The sequence below is a fragment of the Rousettus aegyptiacus genome, unplaced genomic scaffold (genome assembly GCF_014176215.1).
Source record: "Rousettus aegyptiacus isolate mRouAeg1 unplaced genomic scaffold, mRouAeg1.p scaffold_m13_p_6, whole genome shotgun sequence".
Taxonomy (NCBI): domain Eukaryota; kingdom Metazoa; phylum Chordata; class Mammalia; order Chiroptera; family Pteropodidae; genus Rousettus; species Rousettus aegyptiacus.
The window spans coordinates 86992816-87012189 of record NW_023416309.1 but is presented as its reverse complement, the minus strand read 5'-3'; the positions used below and the strand labels follow the sequence as shown (position 1 = coordinate 87012189).

The 19374-nt window shown below is 33.9% G+C and overlaps 1 protein-coding gene across 10 annotated transcripts in view; it reads right to left on the bottom strand.

Moving 5' to 3' along the window:
• Positions 1 to 19374, bottom strand: part of BCAS3 (BCAS3 microtubule associated cell migration factor) — a 508191-nt gene that overhangs the window by 267022 nt on the left and 221795 nt on the right. For all 10 annotated transcript variants that reach the window (XM_016143369.2, XM_036222219.1, XM_016143368.2 and 7 more), the window contains 3 exons: positions 12728 to 12852; positions 10580 to 10745; positions 8528 to 8628 (listed from right to left, as the gene is read on the bottom strand). In XM_016143369.2, the coding sequence (XP_015998855.1) occupies positions 8528 to 8628; positions 10580 to 10745; positions 12728 to 12852 (392 nt within the window). The remainder of the gene's footprint in view (positions 1 to 8527; positions 8629 to 10579; positions 10746 to 12727; positions 12853 to 19374) is intronic.

The window sequence follows — 19374 nt, the reverse complement described above, 5'->3', positions numbered from 1 at the left end:
GCCAGTCATCCTTTCCTCCTCACTTTTCCTCAGTCACATACAGTCCCAAATCATATAGATGCAACCTCTTCCATTTCTCCAAAATTCAGCTACTTCTCTCCATCCCCACTGAAATTATCCCCACTAATAATTAACTTCTTCCTTCTTTGAATTTCCATATTAATTAACTAATACTATTAACAGAGCACTTACCACAGCGTATTATAGAAACTCATATACGTTTCTTATTTGTTATTTGTTAGAGTAATAAGTCAAAACTAAAGTCAGTACGACTAGTATAATGTAAGATCAAGATAATACATCGGACTTAATTAAGCATTTCGAGCTTAAAAAATAATTATGATTTTACACTTCTACTACTGGCTACATAAGAAGGATGAGATTTACATATCTCCTAAAATAACTAAATTAGCCAGAGGAAAAGTTTGTTATAAACCCTCCATAACAAAGCTTAAAAATAAGCATAAAAATAATCAAATTTATTCCAATTAACTTGAGTGCACCTTAGGAATACGAAACAACCCACTGATCAACAACAAGAAATTGAAAATGCCCAGCATCCTTGCAACAATCATTAGGCACATAAAGAAGCACAAAAACACAATCCATACAATGGAGAAAAATCAATCAATAGAAAAAAAAACCTCAAGAAATATCAGGGTGAAAAGAATTCGCATACAGAGACTCTAAAAAAGGCTATTATAAAATAAATGTTCCATATGTTCAAACACATATATGAAAAGAAAAGAAATGAAAGCTAGAAAAAAGATCCCAATGGAACTTACTAGAGATAAATAATATGACATCTGAAGAGGGAAAATGTTGAATAAAATTAATAATAGCAGATTAGACAGAGCAGAATATAAGGCTTAATATACTTAAATATATAGGAATGTAAACTGTACAAAATCAAACACAGAGAGAAAAAATTAATTTTAAAAAATGAACAAAAAATCAGTGAGCATGGAAAGTATCAAGTGGTCAACATACATATAATTGATGTCACAAAAGGAGAGAAAGGGACTGACAGAAAAAACATTTAAAGAAATAATTGCATAAAAAATTTTTAAATTTGATGAAAACTATAAATCTACCAATCCAGGAATCTCACAAACCTCAAGCAGAAGAAAACTACAAGACATTATAATTTAATTGATTTTTTCTATTTCTCTATATTATTTCTATTTTTCTATTGTTTTTATGTTTTCTATTTCACTGACTTCCACTCTGACCTTTATTATTTCTTGAGCTTTTTCTAGTTTCTAGAAGCTGAGGTAATTGATTTCAGAACTTTCTCTTTTGTAACATAGGCATTCAGTCCTATAAATTTCCCCTTGAGACTAATTTAGGAGCATCCACCAATTTTTCTATTTTTCTCTAAACTTTTAAATTTTGAAATGATTGTAGATTACTAAGAAGTTGCAAAATGGCACAAAGAAGTCTTGTATACCCTTTGCCTAGTTTCAAAACCCGGAAATGGCCATCAAGACAATCACAGACCATATTCCAGTTTCAGCAGTTTTACAAATACTATTTTACTACATACACTTGTTGTATGTGTGTGTGTATGTCTGCATATAGTTCTATTCCATTTTATCATGGGTTAACCTGTGCAACCTCTGCTACAATCAAGATACACAACTGCACCCCAAAGATCTACATCATCCTTTACACACATTCCACATCCTCCCTCCTGCTCTGTCCCTAAAACCCGATTGACACTAATCTCTATAATTTTGTCATTTTGAGAATGTTATATAAATAGGATCTTTTTTTCTCTTGGTGCTTTAAGATTATTTCACATGAAAAATTTGAAATTGGTTTTTTTTCACTTAGCATAATGTCCATGAGATTCATCTAACTGTTACATGCATTTATAGATCAATTGTTTTTTTTTTTTTTGGCTGAAGAGTATTTTGAGACATGAATGTGTTCTTTTTATTTTCATTCAGTTCAAAATAATTTTTAATCGCCCTTTTGATTTCTTCTGTGAACCCTGTATTATTTAAAAGTGTATTGTTTAGTCTCTAAATATTTGTAGATTTTCCAAAGATCTGTTATTCATATCTTATTTAATCCCTTTGTGGTCAAAGAATATGCTTTGTATGACTTGAAAGCTTTTAAATTTATTGAGACTTGTTTTATGGTCCAGGAGATGGTCTATATTGATCAGTGTTCCCTGTGTACTTGAAAAGAATATGTTTTCTACTGTTCTTGGGTGGAGTGTTCTCTTTAGTCAGATATGAATGTAGCAACTCAGGGTGTAAAGTGCGTTTCTCCTAAGCAGCATATACTTAAGGCTTATATTTTATCCAATTTGACATTATCTGAATTTTTATTAGGATGTAAAGACATTGATATGCTCAGGGTTACATCATCTTGCTTACTTCTTTCCATTTTATTTCCTTTTTTGGTGTAGATTGCTTTTGATTGTATTACACACATCTTTAACATCACAGTTTACCTTCATGTGATGTTATACCACTCACATATACTACAAAAAGTTTACAATAGTAGAGTCCCATTTCCCACAGTCCTGGCCTTTATGCCACTATTGTCACTGTGTGTGTGTGTGTGTGTGTGTGTGTATCACACAACCATACACATATACACACGTGTTTTAAAGTTAAATACATTGGTGTGAGTGTGTATATATATTTTAATATATACAAAGACCACAAAACATTGGTATTATTTTTGTGTTCACAGTAAATTCTATTTCAAGACACCTGAAAAATTACCCCCCCAAAAACATATATGTGCTAAACATTTTCAGTATACGTCATTCCTTTCCACTTGGTGTCATTTTTCTTCTGTTTAAAAGACTTCACATGCAGCATGTCTACTGCTGAAAAATTCTTTAATATTTTGTATATACGAAAAAATATTTTATTTTGCTCTTGTTTCAAAAGATTTGTTTTGATTTCAATGTCGGCAGTTGCAGCAGTTGTTTCCTGTTAGTACTTAAAGAAATCTACTGTTATTCGTGTCATTGGTCCCCGGTATGCGACATCTTTTTTTTCCTCTGGTACCTTTTAAGATTTTTCTTTTCTAAATGATTTTGAGCAATTTGTTAATAATGTGCTTTTGTATGGTTTTCTTTGTGTTTCTTGTGTTTGGGCTTTATTGATCTTCTTGGATCTGTGGGTTCATAATTTATTTCAGATTTGGAAATTTTTTGGCTATTTCTTCTGTCCTACCAGCCATCCTGATTCAGGGACTCTGATTTCAAGAATATGCTACCCCACAGCTCAGTAAAACTGTTTTTAATTTTTTTTTTCTTTTTGTGTTTCATTTTGGATAATTTCTGTTAGTCTAACTTCAATTTCACTATCTTCTTTTGCAATTTCTAACTTATCCTCAATCTTATGCAGCAGAGCTTTCACATCTGGGTTTTAATATCTAGAACTTCTGAGTCTTTTTACTATTTCTCACATCTCAAAATGGGTTTTAATATCTAGAACTTCTGAGTCTTTTTACTATTTCTCACATCTCAAACTCTTTGAACATATGGAATACAGTTATAATAACTGCTTTTGTGTCACTATTCCTGACCCTGTGTGAGCTGCAGGCTCTGTGCCCTCTAAGATTCCGTGATAGTTGTTTCCTCGGCTTTGGGTAGTTTCCCACACCCATCAGTATTATGTTGAAGACTAGAGGAAGACCCTCTGCAGATCTTCAGAGTTCTCATTCTGTGCTGATGTAGTCTCTCTGATAACCTGTCCAGCTAATAATAGGTCAGGATAACAAACAGTAAATATTTACGGCTTTGTGGGTCATATGGTTGCTGCACTATTACTCAACTCTGTGGTTATTATCTTAAAGCAGCCATAGACAATATATAAATAGAAGGGTGTGGCTGTGGTTCTGCAAAGCTTCTTTTACAATACTAGTTCATGGACTCTGAGCACTGTCTACCCTGTATTCCACTTGGATTCCCCATCACTGCAACAGAGTATAGAAAATCTTTCAAGGCAATAAACTGGCAGTTGTAGGTATCATCTCATTAGGTTCCTATTTCTCAATGATCAGTGCCCTTTATTCCCTGGTGTCCAGTGACTTGAAAACAATTGTTTTACATATTCTGGTTTTTGCTGTTGTTGCTGTTGTTGTTTCAGGCAGGACTGTAAATCTTATCCCTGTTATTCAATCCAATCCAATCTTGGTGGGGAGCTACTATTGAAATAGAACCTCAAGAAATCAAATGAAACCAAACCACAGTATTCATTCATTCTCTCTCTCGCGCGCGCGTGCTCTCGCGCTCTCTCTCTCTCTCTCTCTCTCCTTCCATCCCTCCCCCCCCCCCGCCGCCCCGTCTCACACACATGCACACGAGATCCAACTGAAACATATTTGTTTGAAGCACATAGTATATAACCATTTTCAATGTTTTGCATTCCTTTCAATCCAGTGTCAAAAGCTCTCCCCACCTTTCCTATAATGCCTTTAAAGGTAGAGGAAAACAGTTATTTTCCCAATAAAACACAGGAAGGCTCTATGGACCCCAGTCACCTTTCTGTTGTGTATCCAAGCTATATTTCTATTGAATGCTCTTTTGTTACTATTCAACAAAGAAAACTCTGTAAACTTAGGGAGGAACTTCTCACATACCCATGGATTATTTCAGAAAAAAGTTCAAAGTCTGACCTCCTCCCAACAAGGCTAGTTAATGTCAGCAACTTAAAAATACTGCTGCTGCCAATTACCTGAAAGAAAAGGAGGAAACATTTTTCCCCTAAATAAAACTTTCCCAAGTCAATTCGGTAAGCCCTGTTTTTAATTTACAATTTGAGAAGCTCTGAAGCAGACCAAAAAAAAAGTTATTGTCAAAGCTGGTTGATATCTGTTAGTCTCTTCTAATGTTTACCTTTGTTTTTGGCAAAGGAATACACTGAAATAAAATGCTTATTTTAGAAAAGGTAATTATAGTACATAATTTAAAAAAATATATCACTAATCTCCTCTGCTGTATCCTTTTTATAAACTACTCCCAAGGTTTCTTATGACCGAGGAAAAACTTCTTTTGACATTCAGTTCTTGACTTTTACCTTTACTGTGCTATACAGCAAGATTAGATTACCATCTGTACATGCATTTTACACATATTAATTAATCAACTATTCAACCATAAGAATTTGCTGATATTGGGCTTTTTTTTTTTTTTAATTCAAAATGGCAATTTCTATGGCTCAATCCAATAACTAAGATGTCCTCTCTGCTTCCAGGAGCATTCTAGTGTGATTCAATAATATACCAAAATTCCTCAATTTTGTATCATTCCGTTCAATTAATATAGGTAGGAAATATGACTACAGTTTTGAATGCAAAATTTGGAGCTTTCACTTACTTCACTTTAAAGTTAGGTAAGAAGCCTTTAGTGTTTCAGGCAGGTTTCCCCCTGTGTCCCCCAGCAGTCACCCTTTTGCCACATGTGCAGAACTTTGTTTATCAACTAGTAGTGTATCTATTATGATTACAGGGCTGGAAGGGGAGTGGGGATTCCTTGCTAAACATCCTGCTCTCCTACTCTCTTCTCCCTGACACAAAGTCTCTTTCCCATTTCCATTTACATCATTCTTTGTCTACTATTATTATAATTTCCGGAGTTTGCACAAGTCTGCTTCATTTGATCTACAGATCCAAACAGGACCAAAGAAAATGCTGGAAACACTTGTGAAGTTTGCATTAGCATTTTACTCCAAATGGTAATGTTTGAAAATATTTTTAGTAACATATTTCAATAATCTTCAAGTTAGAAATAAGAGGGGATTTTAAAAATGGTTACGTAAAACGAAAAAAACTCACTGGCATCAAATATGGTACACTTGTGTTTTTAAGAGCTCACAGCTTTTCAAATGGCTTTACTAAGAGGAATTGGAGAGAGAGCAAGAGAGTAATAGAAAAGTCTTCTTAATGAGGTTCTAACTTGCATAAAGGGCTCAACACATGGACAGGTAAAAGTATTGTCTCTAAACTGGCTCCAGGATTGCTTTTACCAATTGTATTTCAGGCTTTTATTCCTCTGATACAGATGTCCATGTTTTGCATATTTAATTACTTCAATCATGTAATATACTGGCATGTCCAGGACTCTCAATCAAGCAGTCTTTCTTTATGTAAGAAAATGTGACTTCAAAATCCAGACTAATTCTGTATCTCTACTCTCAACGTAAAGAATATAATCATTATTACAGAATTACTTGTCTCTTAGGTATTGTTTTTTACCTATTAGATTATATCTATAGTACCATTTCACAAGAGAAGAAAAAGCATCCTAATTACAGTCTGTCACCTGGATAACAGAGATTACGACATGGACGAAATCAGGTAGCCAGAATAGGTATTTCATTAATAAGTCCCTGAAGTCTACTATTTGAAAATACTCACTTCTGAGACAAGAAACAAAGGAACAGAATATATTTAAATGTATATACTGTTTCACAGTTTTTAAAGGGCTTTAGCCTCACACCTTATTGACCATAATAACACCTTTACATGAGCAGGTATTATTACCGATATTTTATATTTATCAAGTTATGGAGAAATGGTTTGGAACAGGAACTGAGACCTTTTTATTGTCATCCCATTGTTAGCCCATCTGGTACTCAAAAGGTTCAACGTGAAATGCATCATATTACATATTTTAATTAGAAACCACAGAATCATCAGTAACTATGTTCTTTCAAATTGTCTCTCATTCCTATTTCAACTCTGCGACATCTCACAGGCTTGTCCTTTCTTCTCTGTCATACAGCCTTAATTACAGCCCTCTCATCCTGCTCCAGGATCATGGAGTCTCCACTCCCCTTCCCTCCTCTAAACCTCCTATGACAACACTGCCAGAGTGATCTTTCTAAAATGCAATTCTGATGGTGTCATTCCAATGCCTGAAAACATCTGAGGGCTTGCTACTGCCTGCGGTGGTGGTTCTTAAACCCTGCACCTGGGGATTTCTATAGTTCTAAGAATTGGACAGTGCTGCTAAAAATCAAGTAATGTCAGCAGCTTAGTTTGCTGGAACAAAAAAATTAAGGAATAGAGACAGTTGCATTTGGTTTTTTGCCCCTTTTTCTTACATATTTAGGACTTGCTACTATTGGTCTACTGAACAGATGTATCAAAATAATAAAACAAACAAATTAATATTAATTCTGAAAGAGTCAACTATATTCAGTTTAATAACTAGTTATTTTCACTCATGATGTGAGGCAGAGGAAAGGTTCTCATGATTTTAATTAGAGATTATATAAATGTCATGTTTTTTTTCCAATTCACATGAGATGCTTAGGTAACCTAGGACCTGATGACTTTCATGCACTCTACTTCTTGAACCAGAAAACCACTCACATACTATCCCTCTCTGTAAAGGCTTTAGCAACTTAAGTCATTGCTCTCATAGTCCAATGTATAACCCAATTCTTCACTGATGCACCCATCTCGTTTTATTTTACTTTTTCATTACATGCCTGTCTTCTAAAACAGTGAATTCATTCAGGACAGAAGCAACATACCATTCACGTTTAAGTCACAAGTGCCTGACACATAGAAGTCACTGAGGAAATACATGCTGGAAGAATCTTTGAGTTCAATAATATGAGAGAGCAAGACTGCCAACTATTTGTTACAATTATGGAGTTGCATAACTTTAAAGCAAAGTCAATAAATTTTCTCTGTTTTCAGTATAATATATAACACATTATAAACATAAAATAAAATAGTTTTAGAAATATTTTACTTCATGCTGTATAATACAGCCAAGCAAGATAATAAGTTCAATACAACAAACTCTATTAAAAACATGTCAATGTTGATTTTTAGGAAGTTTCTTAAAAACATGCACTGCTCAGAGCCATCAGGTTAAATTAAGGATCCAGTCAATTCTACAGAATTGAATTATAATTGTAAAGAAGTTTTAATTCTACGACCATAAACTAGATATTAAATATTAAATTGTCTTTCCATGCCTCCCCTACAAACAAGGCTGTATCTAGCTCAATGTACACTTCTCCTCAAGTTAAAAAAAGAAAAAAAGAAAAAGAAAAAAAAAACAGATCAACGTCTACAAATTTGAGAGCTTAGATACGAAAGTAAATAACCCAATGGCGTCGCAATCATTACTTCATTATTGCAAGTAAAATTCCTCGAAAAGAAAAACCTGCTGATAAGAGTTTTCACAATAAAAAAGTGTTTTATTTTTTTAACTCCGAAATAGCAAGTTTTATATGAAAGTTTATTCTATCCTATTATTGTCTTTTTTTTAAAAAGTACTTTTAAGCCCACCAGATATTCCCTATCAATCAACTTACATGATTGGCCCGGGAGTGTGAACAGCCAGAGGCACACTTAGTGTATGCTAAAGCTTATGGTTTACACTTGTAGTGAATTTCCTATTTGCCTCAGTCTGATTGTTCATGACCTAAGAACAATGGATCAGTGGTAATATGCATGGTTGCATTAAAAGTTAGCATTTTAAGAAGAAATCTCAAAATACTGTAGGAAGGGAAAAAAAACAATGAGAACTACTTACGGCCAGCAAGCAGGAACTGATAATACTGTACAGCATCTGCAGCGAGGAGCAGAGGGTGGTTTGCATTAAATGGTGGCTGCAATTCATTCCATTGAGGAGTTCTAAGGAAACAGCAGAAGAATATTAATATTTAAGCTTAATAGATAGGACGTAAATCACCATCACTGTCACCACTTATAGACATTGATATAAAATCACACTATCTTTGTAATCATTAAAATGAACTTGTTGGAGTGCTGAAACCTGAAACACAGGGCCATCTGCTTAAAAAGAGTAAAAAGGTGGTGGTGAGTCATACAAATTACATAGACCCAGTATTAGTCTAAAGCAGAAGACCCTCCAACAGGATAGACAAGACATTCAAAATACTGGAAAGAGAGGAAATGCAGAATTCAAATGTCACGACTAGGTAGTTCTAATTTGACCTAATTTCTAACAATTGTTAGAGCCCTCTACTCTCAGAATATGTGTGTATTTTAAAATAAAATAAAGCACGTAAAAATAGTTCAGAGAAACAGTTATGTTAATGATTGACTTATTACAGACCTAAGTAACATCTGAGTTCCAAAATAAGACATTTATTTCAATAATGATGATGCAGTAATTTTAATTAGATCTACCTACTCATAGATAGCTTGATAAATAAGGTATTGATCAGATTACAGTGCAGTAAAGCAGTAGTAAAGAATGTTGGAGCCTTCGAAAATCAATATAAAAATATTTTAAAATGTCAAAAAAGACATTTTAGTGACAGGGATCATTTTCGCATCCATCTTTCTCTGTTTCCTGCCATATACACGTCAGGACCAATTTTTTCTGTCTCTCCTGGACTACTGCACACTACATTGAATAGGTTTTACTCTAGATTTTATTTCTTGAGCTTTATACTGGCTTATAAAGAGTCTAACAATTATGTACTTTTGAGAAGGACTCTGATTCTTAATAAACATTTTTACAGTGCTTAGCCATTATATCTTGGGGAATCACTTTAAAGGAAACTTCCCAATCTATTTATATTAGTTCCTATTCCTTTTAATAGCTGTCTCAGTATACTTTCTATTTTTGGTGAGCATGAGACTGGAAATAGAGGAAGCACTAAAGCTTTACATGTGGAATTAAAAAAAAAACCCAAGTCCTAGAAGAGGTCACACAAAGATGCAAGAAGGGTTTAAAAGGAGGTATTCTCCAAGGCACATACCAAAGACAACGGGAGACATACGACCATACAAAAATCTGTACACAAATGTTCTTAACGGCATAATTCAGGACAGCTAAAAAGTGCACATGTCTCTCAACTGATGAAGGGATAAACAAAATGTGGTATATCCATGGAATATTATTTGGCCATAAAAAGGAATGAAGTTCTGACACATGCCACAACACAGATGGAGCTTGAAAACATTATGCCAAGTGAAGGAAATCAGATGTCAAAGGTCATATTTTGTATGATTTCGTTTATATGAAATGAACTGAAAAGGCAAATCTATAGAAATAGAAAGTAAACTGGTGGTTGCCGAGGGCTGAAGGGCTGGAGGAAAATGAAGAGTGACTGCAAATGGGCACGGGGTTTCTTTTGGGGATGATGAAAATTGATTGTGGTGATGGGTGCACAACCTAGTAACAATTCACTTTAAATGTGTGAATTGTATTCTATGCAAATTATCTCTCAATTTAAAAGAAGTGAATTATCAATACATGCAACAAGAGGGATGAATCAAAAAACTTTTGCTGGGTGAAAGTAACAAGACAAAAAGAGTGCATGATTCCATTTATACAAAATTCTAAAAATTGCGAACTAATCTATAGTGACAGAGAGCAGATCAGTGGTTGCCTGGGGCTCAGTGAGTGAGGTAGGGATAAAGAGGAGCAGGAAGGAGATATTAAAAAGAGGCACTGGACAGCATTTGGGGGCAATGGATATATGTGTAACATTAATTATAGTGATGGTTTCCAAAGCGGTATACATATGTCAAACCTTATCAAATGGTACACTTTTAATATTTTATACCTCAGTAAAGCTGTTAAGAAAAAAAAAATGAATAGAGGTACTACCTAACCAGAGTCCAGCTGGCTCGAGGTGACGTCATCATTTCCAGTGGAGTGTCATCGCTAATCTTGGGGGCAGTACTGAGAGGCCGTGGCTCCATCATGTGCTCCACTAAGGTCCCATAGCAGCTAATAATGTAGAGAGATTCAACCACAACTTGTTTGGACTGATCTACAAACAGAAAAACAGAACATGGATATGTGATAATGGCATAAAAGGAGCACAGCATGATTTTTGCAAGTTAATGACCTTGCAGTCTGTTCCTGAGGCTGCTGAGAAAAAATAAAAAGGGAGGAATTCTTTTACATCATGCCTGTTCCTTGCTTGAATGCTGACTCTTCCAAGCATTTGCTAATGAATATGAAAATCTCTATGCTGTCAAAATATTTTTGATTGTGAAGCAACGTATTTCAAAAATGATATAAACATACTCAAATTCTAATAGAGTGAAACAATATGTTTCAATCTTTTGTATTTGTCTGCAATGCAGTTTGTCCCACATTATGAAAAATGAATAGTATCAGGTGGGAAAGGGAAGGACTGACTGAAAGGGACACTGTATGGACTACGCTTTAGTGACACGGGTATGCACCAACTGAAGCGCATGAGAGGCTCTTTGTGTGCCTGCATTGGCCTAACTTCTCATCTACTTTCTCTTTTAAATTTCTGGATTCAAACAGACAAATGAAAAAAACACACATCCTCCTCACCCAAACCTCTTCTTCTTTTCTCTCAAGGGAATCACTGGCCCCCATGGTAAATGAAGACCAGTCATACTTTGAGGTCAGGTGCTGAATATGGATCTAATCAAATGACTCTATAAGGAGTACACATGTCCTCACCACCAAAACAGGTTTTGTCCTCTATCTCGGGTTTTACAGTAAACCTAGGAGCATATAAAATCACTCATGAATGCTAGGTGGGTCACCTTATCTCTATGCCAGAGGAATCAATTACAGCTGATTTGAGAAAATGGCTAATGACCAGTCAGTGGGAAATAAAGGAGTAGCAAGTTAAAAGGGTAATTAGAACAGAAGGGAGAAGCATTTGAAATCGAGCTTCACAGAGGGTTTTAACTAGCAACAAAAAGTCATTTCGATAGCATCATTAAAGCTAGGGAGGTAACAAAAAAATAAAGATGGGATAAGAAAATGGAAGGCTTGCATACTTTACTGTATCCTCTCCCACTTAGGTAAGGAACCTGCTGTGCCTGAGATCCTATTTCCAAGGAAAGGGTCACTGAAAGGAGATAAGGGAAAGGGCTGATGTCTGACTGCCGGTATTAAGCGTAAAGGAGAGCCATTTTGCCAAGAACAATACAGCCTGTGGAACTCTTCAAAGAAGTGCCTCGCGAAGAGCTCAGTTTGTGGCCTACTTTAATGGGAAAATCTTATTCAAAATTAAATACTTGGCCTGTGAATGTAGGCATTCTCTTCTACAAAGAAACAGTAAGTAATTGCATACTAAACAGTAATTATATAAACGTTTTTGGTATTGATCCTGATGAGCAAAACAGGGGTTAAAAATATATATATATATGTATATGTATATGTATATGTATATGTATATGTATATATAAAAATTCAAAGAAGCAATAATTACCATAAAAGATGACCCTTACTTCTGAAAGGGAGCCTGTTTTTATCTTTTAGTTTATAACATGGCAGAGTTGTTGCTGATTTTTTTTAAGTCAAGAGTTAGCATTAGAAAACCTGGGATCAAACTCTGATACCATCGCTTACTTCACTAACTAGTGCTTTTAGCTAAGATATTTAACCTCACTAATCTCGAGTTTGTCATCTCCAAACTAGGAATAACAAGGTTTTCCTCTCCATATCTCAGAGACCAAGGTGTAAAATTAGTTTGTCAAAAATGTAAAAGCTACATATAATAGCATGGAGTTGACCAAGTTGAGAACACCTGTTGATTGTCACCAAAGAATAAAATAAAATCACTCAATGGGCAATTTATTTAACATTATAAAGGATAGCCTTTCTTCTTGACTAGGCTTGAGTGCTTGAGGAGACATGCTAAGGGCTAGAAAAATTAATTTTGAGAATATTGAGTTTGAGATTGTTCAAGAACCACCATGAATTTTCCTCAAGGAACAAAAATTGCAAACGGCAAGTTTGAGCCTTGGTAAAAATACGTACCTTTTTCTCTTTTCAGACCTGCATTATTTGCAAACCACGATCTGGATGTCCCAAACATTGCAGCCACACAAAATTCTCCTCCCATTGACTTGCTGGGTGAAATTTGTGGAGGTGGTTTAACTTTGCTTGAAAAATAAAATGATAGTAAAAAAAAATAACCATGATGAACTCATAATTCTTGAGATAATGACATATTTTCCTTAAAACTCCACCCTCCAATGTGAGCATGCATTTTGCCTCAAGTAATAACTGGTGGTGTGAGACTTCTGTCTCCAGTAAAAGTAAAATAAGTTCAAAGTTCCAGAGCACTGTCAGAACAGCAATTGATAAGACCAATAAAAATTAACTCCTTTTTGAGGCATGTGCTGGTGAAATCCAAGTGACTTCTTTTCAGATGGATAACATTTCCCTGGAGATTTCAAAGTGGAACAAAGGAACCAGGACAAACATCTCAGGATAATAAAAGAGCTCACCATTTTTATTTTGATATATAAGATGCAGGATTGACAATACAGTTAAATGAAGACGACATAAATGAAAATAACGAGATGATACGGAATGAAACCCTGAAAATGCTCTCAGCCACAATGCTATGTAGAGTAAGACAATGTATGGAGAGAAGATATAACAATGTAATTATATTCGCTGATCTTCCGATTTGTTGTTTATTTTTTCTTACCAGATTTGTGCAAATGAGGTGGCTATTTTTATTGTCTCCCATATGTTTGAGGACACATTAAATAACTGCTGCTATTCCATATAGTGATCATTAATAAGCACTTGTTTTTTTCACTGTTTTCCCCAAATCAGCTTTCATACTATCAACTTCTAACATCAATCTTTCCTCTTCTTTCAAATCCTTTATATCTTTTTTTTTTTTTGATTTGTTAAAGGCTTCCCCCCAAAGCTCATTAGCAATTCTACCAACCACCTTAAATGGTAGTGTAATTCTTTCTAATTCATAAACCAGAAAATAGCTTCACTGTACACTGGTCAAGATCACAGCCCATTTGGGGCACAGGAATAACAGAGCCCTGATGTTCCTACTCTGCTCGTCTGTCTTCAATGTTAACTGATGTTATTTCTACCTTCTTTTGCTCACTATTCTTCATCTCTTTATCTTTCAATAAAGTATGGTTGGATGGAGACAGATTGGTTTTTGGAGTCAGGAAGAAACCTGAATATGAATCCCAATGCTACCACTTACTAGCTTTGCGATTTGGGTTAAGTTATTTAATGTCACGGGGCTCAAACTACTAATACATAAAATTTAAAAAGTAATCCCTACCTCATAGGGTTATTTTAAGGATTATCGCATTTGTTCTCAAAGTGTGGTCCCTAGCTAGTAGTACCTCCTGGGAACTTATCATGTGAATATTCATCGGGCCACACCCCAGACCTACTGCATGAGAAAATTCTGGGGGTAGAGCCTAACGATTTGTGTTTTTTTTTAAGGTGCCCTCCAGGAGATTCTGGTGCGTGCTCAGGTTTAAGAAATGCTGTATTAGGTAAAGCTCATAAAGCTGTAAGGGCAGTGCCTTCCTATATCAAGTACCTAACTAACAACATTACCTCTCTTCTATATGGCACACCTAATTTTTTAAAAAATGAGAATCTCAGTTTCTAGGTCCATATGACATTTGAAATACATGAGAGACTATTTTATTTCATGAGCCTTACGTTTTTACATCCTTCTGCTAGAGAAAGCAAAATGTCTGGAACAGGGGCCACTGTGATTGGACTTTTTGGCCTCTCCCTTTGTACCAAATCCACAGTAATGCACATTGCCATATATGAAAAGGTCTCTTCTTTTATTACATTATTTCATTAACATTTCTTAAACACTTCACATCATTCTTCATGAAGATCACATCCATGCCAAAAATATCAACACTAGTCACAGTGAGACTTCCACTGACTGACAGGGAATAAAGACATAGTTTTTAAAAAAGTTTCTGTGAGGCAATGAACCTGGTTCTACCTAGTTTCACATCTTCCTTCTTGCATCTGCCACAAGTGCAATAACCTTTGCCACAACTACTGTAATCTACCAACAGAAAAGAAGACGCCTGTCCACCTACACCTGAACATCCATGCACCATCCCTTGGTATCTGGGGAACCAGGATCAGAATTGCTTTTTCTGGTTATGATGCTCTCTGTTCTACTGCCTTAGAATGTAAACTCTCGTCCAAAGCCTTTATCCCCATAACTGACCCACTATCATTGAGCTGTTAAGTTCCTGGAACTAGCATCTTTTAAGTTCCACTGGTCGTTTTTAACAGTTAGGATTTTAGGAGGTTAGAGGGCGGAGGAGAGAAGAAAAAAAAAACATTCTGGAATTTTTTGAAATGTGTTTCTAATTGTGTGACTAAGTGTTCTTACTAGAATCACCATCGGGGAACAATGGGACTACAATGTGCAAATAAACTTCACAAAGGCAAATTCAAAGCTTTTTGCAAATTATTTGTTTTTGTTTCTTAAATCATGTCATAAGCAACAAGATAGGAAAGAAGTGAGCATGCCACTTCTTAAAGGAGACTACTGTGCATCTAAACTATGCATCCTAAACAGACTTAAAAATAGTTGCTCGTGAGCCAGATAGCTAACTTTATAACCTAACAATGAAGAAAAGAAATATGATAGAACATCAATTTATTCTTTGGCCATAAAAACATATTCTGTATGTTTATTAGTTTACAGTTTAATCAGGTGATGTCAAAAGTTAAAATCTCTTAACACTTCTTTAATGTTACATACAACTCAGCTTCTGAACACAAAACTAAAAAGCATCAACACAGTATCATTTTACATAAACTCATTATCGCCTACAGAGAATAAGTATCTTATGGTAAAAGTATGCTTAACATTACGTAAAGAATGATCTATTTTATATTTAGACTTCATTATTTCTTCCTTTCCTCTAACGCCCTTAATAAATCACATTAGGAAAAAAATTGTGCTTAAGAAGTAATCAAAAGAGTTTTCACCCCTGAAAATAACCTGCTACCTGAAAATAACACAACATAGTGCTAAGTGTTGGGTATCAAGTCGTTTATACCATCAATCTACACTTGTAATGATTTTGATATTTAAGCAAAAAAGACCATAAAAATATGTCTGTGTGTAGACTTTCAGAAAAATAAAAAAATAAATAAAGATTACTATTAATAAAGTATTTTCTACATGATATACCCAATTGGGAGAAATTTTAACTTTGACTCAATCTGCCCTTCGTTCTACATCTTTTTAAAAATATCAAGACTGGGAATGTTGGGTAGAAGCAGAAATGAACTTTTCCACAATGACCCAGAATATTTCTATTGCAAAATAACCTTTTGTTGGTACAAAGATAAAACACTGAAAAATGATACATATGTGAAAAGAATAAAAGTGAACAGAGCTAGCCTTGTAAATCGTGTTCTCTTATAGATTGGTAACCTAACCATTTTAGGAAAGCATTGCAGTTCTAGCCCTTTTTTTTTCTTCCTCTCACCATCTTCCTTTATTCTCTGAAAGGGACTTGACAAATCCCATCACAACACATTTACAAGTTTAAAAGAATAATTAACTCTGGATGTTTGCAGGCCTTCTCTCATTTATATATTGATTTATTAATAATATGATATAAAAAATATAATTGCAATGTACATGAGTGTCCAGAAATTCAGTTGTGTTATGGTTATAAATGAGAATGAAACATACTGATTGTGCTGATGGACTCTTTTCTACTGAGAACTCCTGCTCTTCACTCCCCTGAGCCCATTATAAATGAGCCCAAGTTCAAAAATAAAAAGACATGTTTGGCTTAGCTTTTGAGCAAAACATAAAAGAAAAATGGAATTAATTCAACTTTTATATCAGGCAAAATAATAATTATAAAACACTTACTAAACTTGACACAAGATAACATAATCAAAAGTAACAAACATACAATGAAACAAACAAACAAAAAGACTAACAAATAAGGTGCTAAATTAAAACTATGGAATTTAACTTTTTGTCATTTCTTCTAGGAGACTTAACTACCTAATCACAGAATAAGAATCATTTTTACTGCTACTAGAAGTTCTGGGGACACTAACATTACAACATCTTTAAGACTATTTATAAAGACTATTGAAGTTACCCATTGGCTTTCACTGTATTATGTAATCTACTAAGATTAACTTATTGCATTTCTCTTGCCTGTCTTTTTTCTCCACACTCTACTGCAAAGTTAAAAGAAAAAAAAAAAAAAGCAAAACTCTAATGATATCTGCTTTAAAATTACAGAAAAATGATGCCCATCTGGATAATTTTACAATGCGCTTTACAATAGGATATAAGTGATTTATCTATGGATGGCATCAAAAGCAGCAATGAGGTCTGGTGTCTTGTTCAGAAGGTCATAAGCGTGAAAAGAGCTAAACTGAGATAGAAGCACCGTTTCTTTCCTTTTCTAAAACATAAGGCTACAGTCAATTTTTCAGTTTAAATGCTAGACGCAACATCGATGTAAGAATTACAAGTGATACAACGTCTTTGCGTTAAAGACATAATTTTCTTTATACTACTCACTGTGATTGTTTTTAAAAGGAATTTAGAGGTTTTCTCTCACTTTCGATTTTATTTTTCTAAAATAAGAATTAAGAGGGAAACCGAAAGTTTTATTTTAAATAGATACTAATAATATATCTAAAATTATTCTATCATGAATTGTTCTTAAAGATCTTAAGATTTATGTAAACTTTACAAATAAGATTCATCTTCATATAAATCTTTCCTTCCAAAAATAAAATTACAATATTTTTAACATTCTCAAAAGAATAAGATTAGTTTAAATTAACAATTTATATAAAGATTGAATACTCTCAGAGTGCTAATTAAAAGTTTAAATATATTTTGATATTTAAATCTTAATTCTTCTTTAAAATTCACCTTATATAATACAAAGACAGGTTATGAGTAAGGGATATATTCAAATGGACTATCTTTTGTCCACACAGTTATGTATATATTTTTTCTTTTGACTAGCAATTCAAAACCAACAGTAGCTTAAACACAATACTACGGCACAGTAGGAACTCAGTAGATACTCGTTACTTATTTGTAATACTGAAAGCAAAGTTCATTTTAAAAAACTCAGGATGGTTATTTCTCTTAAAACTTCTGAATTAAAAAAGTGTATGTGTGTTTCTTTTACTTTATTTTATACAATCTTTCAAACTCAAATATCCTGAAGGATACATAATCTCTGGAATGCATAAAGTAGCTAAAATGTCAAAGATGGCCTGCATAGTTAACTTTCCAACAAGCTTATTTTGTTATCAAAGGGAAAGACATTATTTTGAACTGACTCATCTGAAACTGCATTAATTTAAACAATTAAACCAGTTTATCAAAGAATGAAGAATTATTAGAAATTGTGATCAAAAGAAAATCTTAGTTAAATATAAATGTTGCAACTTGAAAGTAATAAAAATTTTGTTTAAAATTTACATAACATTTTAAGAGGAACTGTAAAAGTTTCATATTCTTCCAAAAAATAAATATTACCCTACAAGTGGAAGTACTATAAATGTATTTATTTAACATAATGTTTTATTTCAGAACAGTAAAAACATTCTCAAGCTGAATGCTAAATATCATGGAAAAATAGCAAAAACTGTTACAACAAAGAAGTTCTTATAAACAACATGGAAGAAGCTGTCAAATTTATATTCATTTTGCTGCCTTAATTTGAGGTTTCATTAAGATCTTAATGGGAAAAACATGCACCACTAGCAAAGGAACGTATTTTAAAGGAGGATCTTTCAGGCTAGCATAAGTGACTAAAAACGAGTTTCTTGTGAGCTAACGATGGCATCAAACAAACCACAAAGCAGTCTTCTAAAAGACAGGCAATGATTTAAAAGTCTACTATATTTCATATATCCCTTTCTTTAATCTGGCTCTTTTAATCTTGTTTCAACCTCAAATCATTTTGGGTTGACAAGTGCTTTTGCTTAAATTTGAGGAGCACATAAGCTGTTGAAGAAATGGACTTTTCTTATTTAACATACAACATTTGTTACTCCATCTTTACTTCTATGTGAAAACTTCAATCTTTATTAACATACTAAAACTCTTTTCTTTGTACTTAGAATGAGACGTTTATCCTAAGATGGAATTTAATTCTAAGTTTAGTCCACAAAGAAATTTTGTCATATGTTGAATCTGGCATTTAAAAATAGACTACTCACTAAGTTCCTAAGTAAGATTCATGTATCTTATTTGTTTTTTTAAAGAAATATGGTTAACAAAAAGAATAAAAATAGACTTTCATGAAATTTTTATTCATTTATACCCTTAACTTGTTTAAAATAGGTTTACAACCTGTGTCCTAATTTTGATGGAACCGCATAGTGTTGACAATTTCAGTAGCAATACTGAGAACTACACATATGATATGCAGAACTCTTTTAAGTATTCTGACTGAAATTTATAAAACTGACATTGCCCAAAACTTCCTTTTGGCTCACTTACTCTTAAAAGCCAAAAAACATAATCTAAGATAATCTCTTAAATAAGAAAGGAAATAGTAATAGTAGCAGCTAACATTTATTGAGCTCTTACAATATGCCAGGCAGTGTTCTAAGCAGTTTATATTGTCAGTTCATTTAATCCT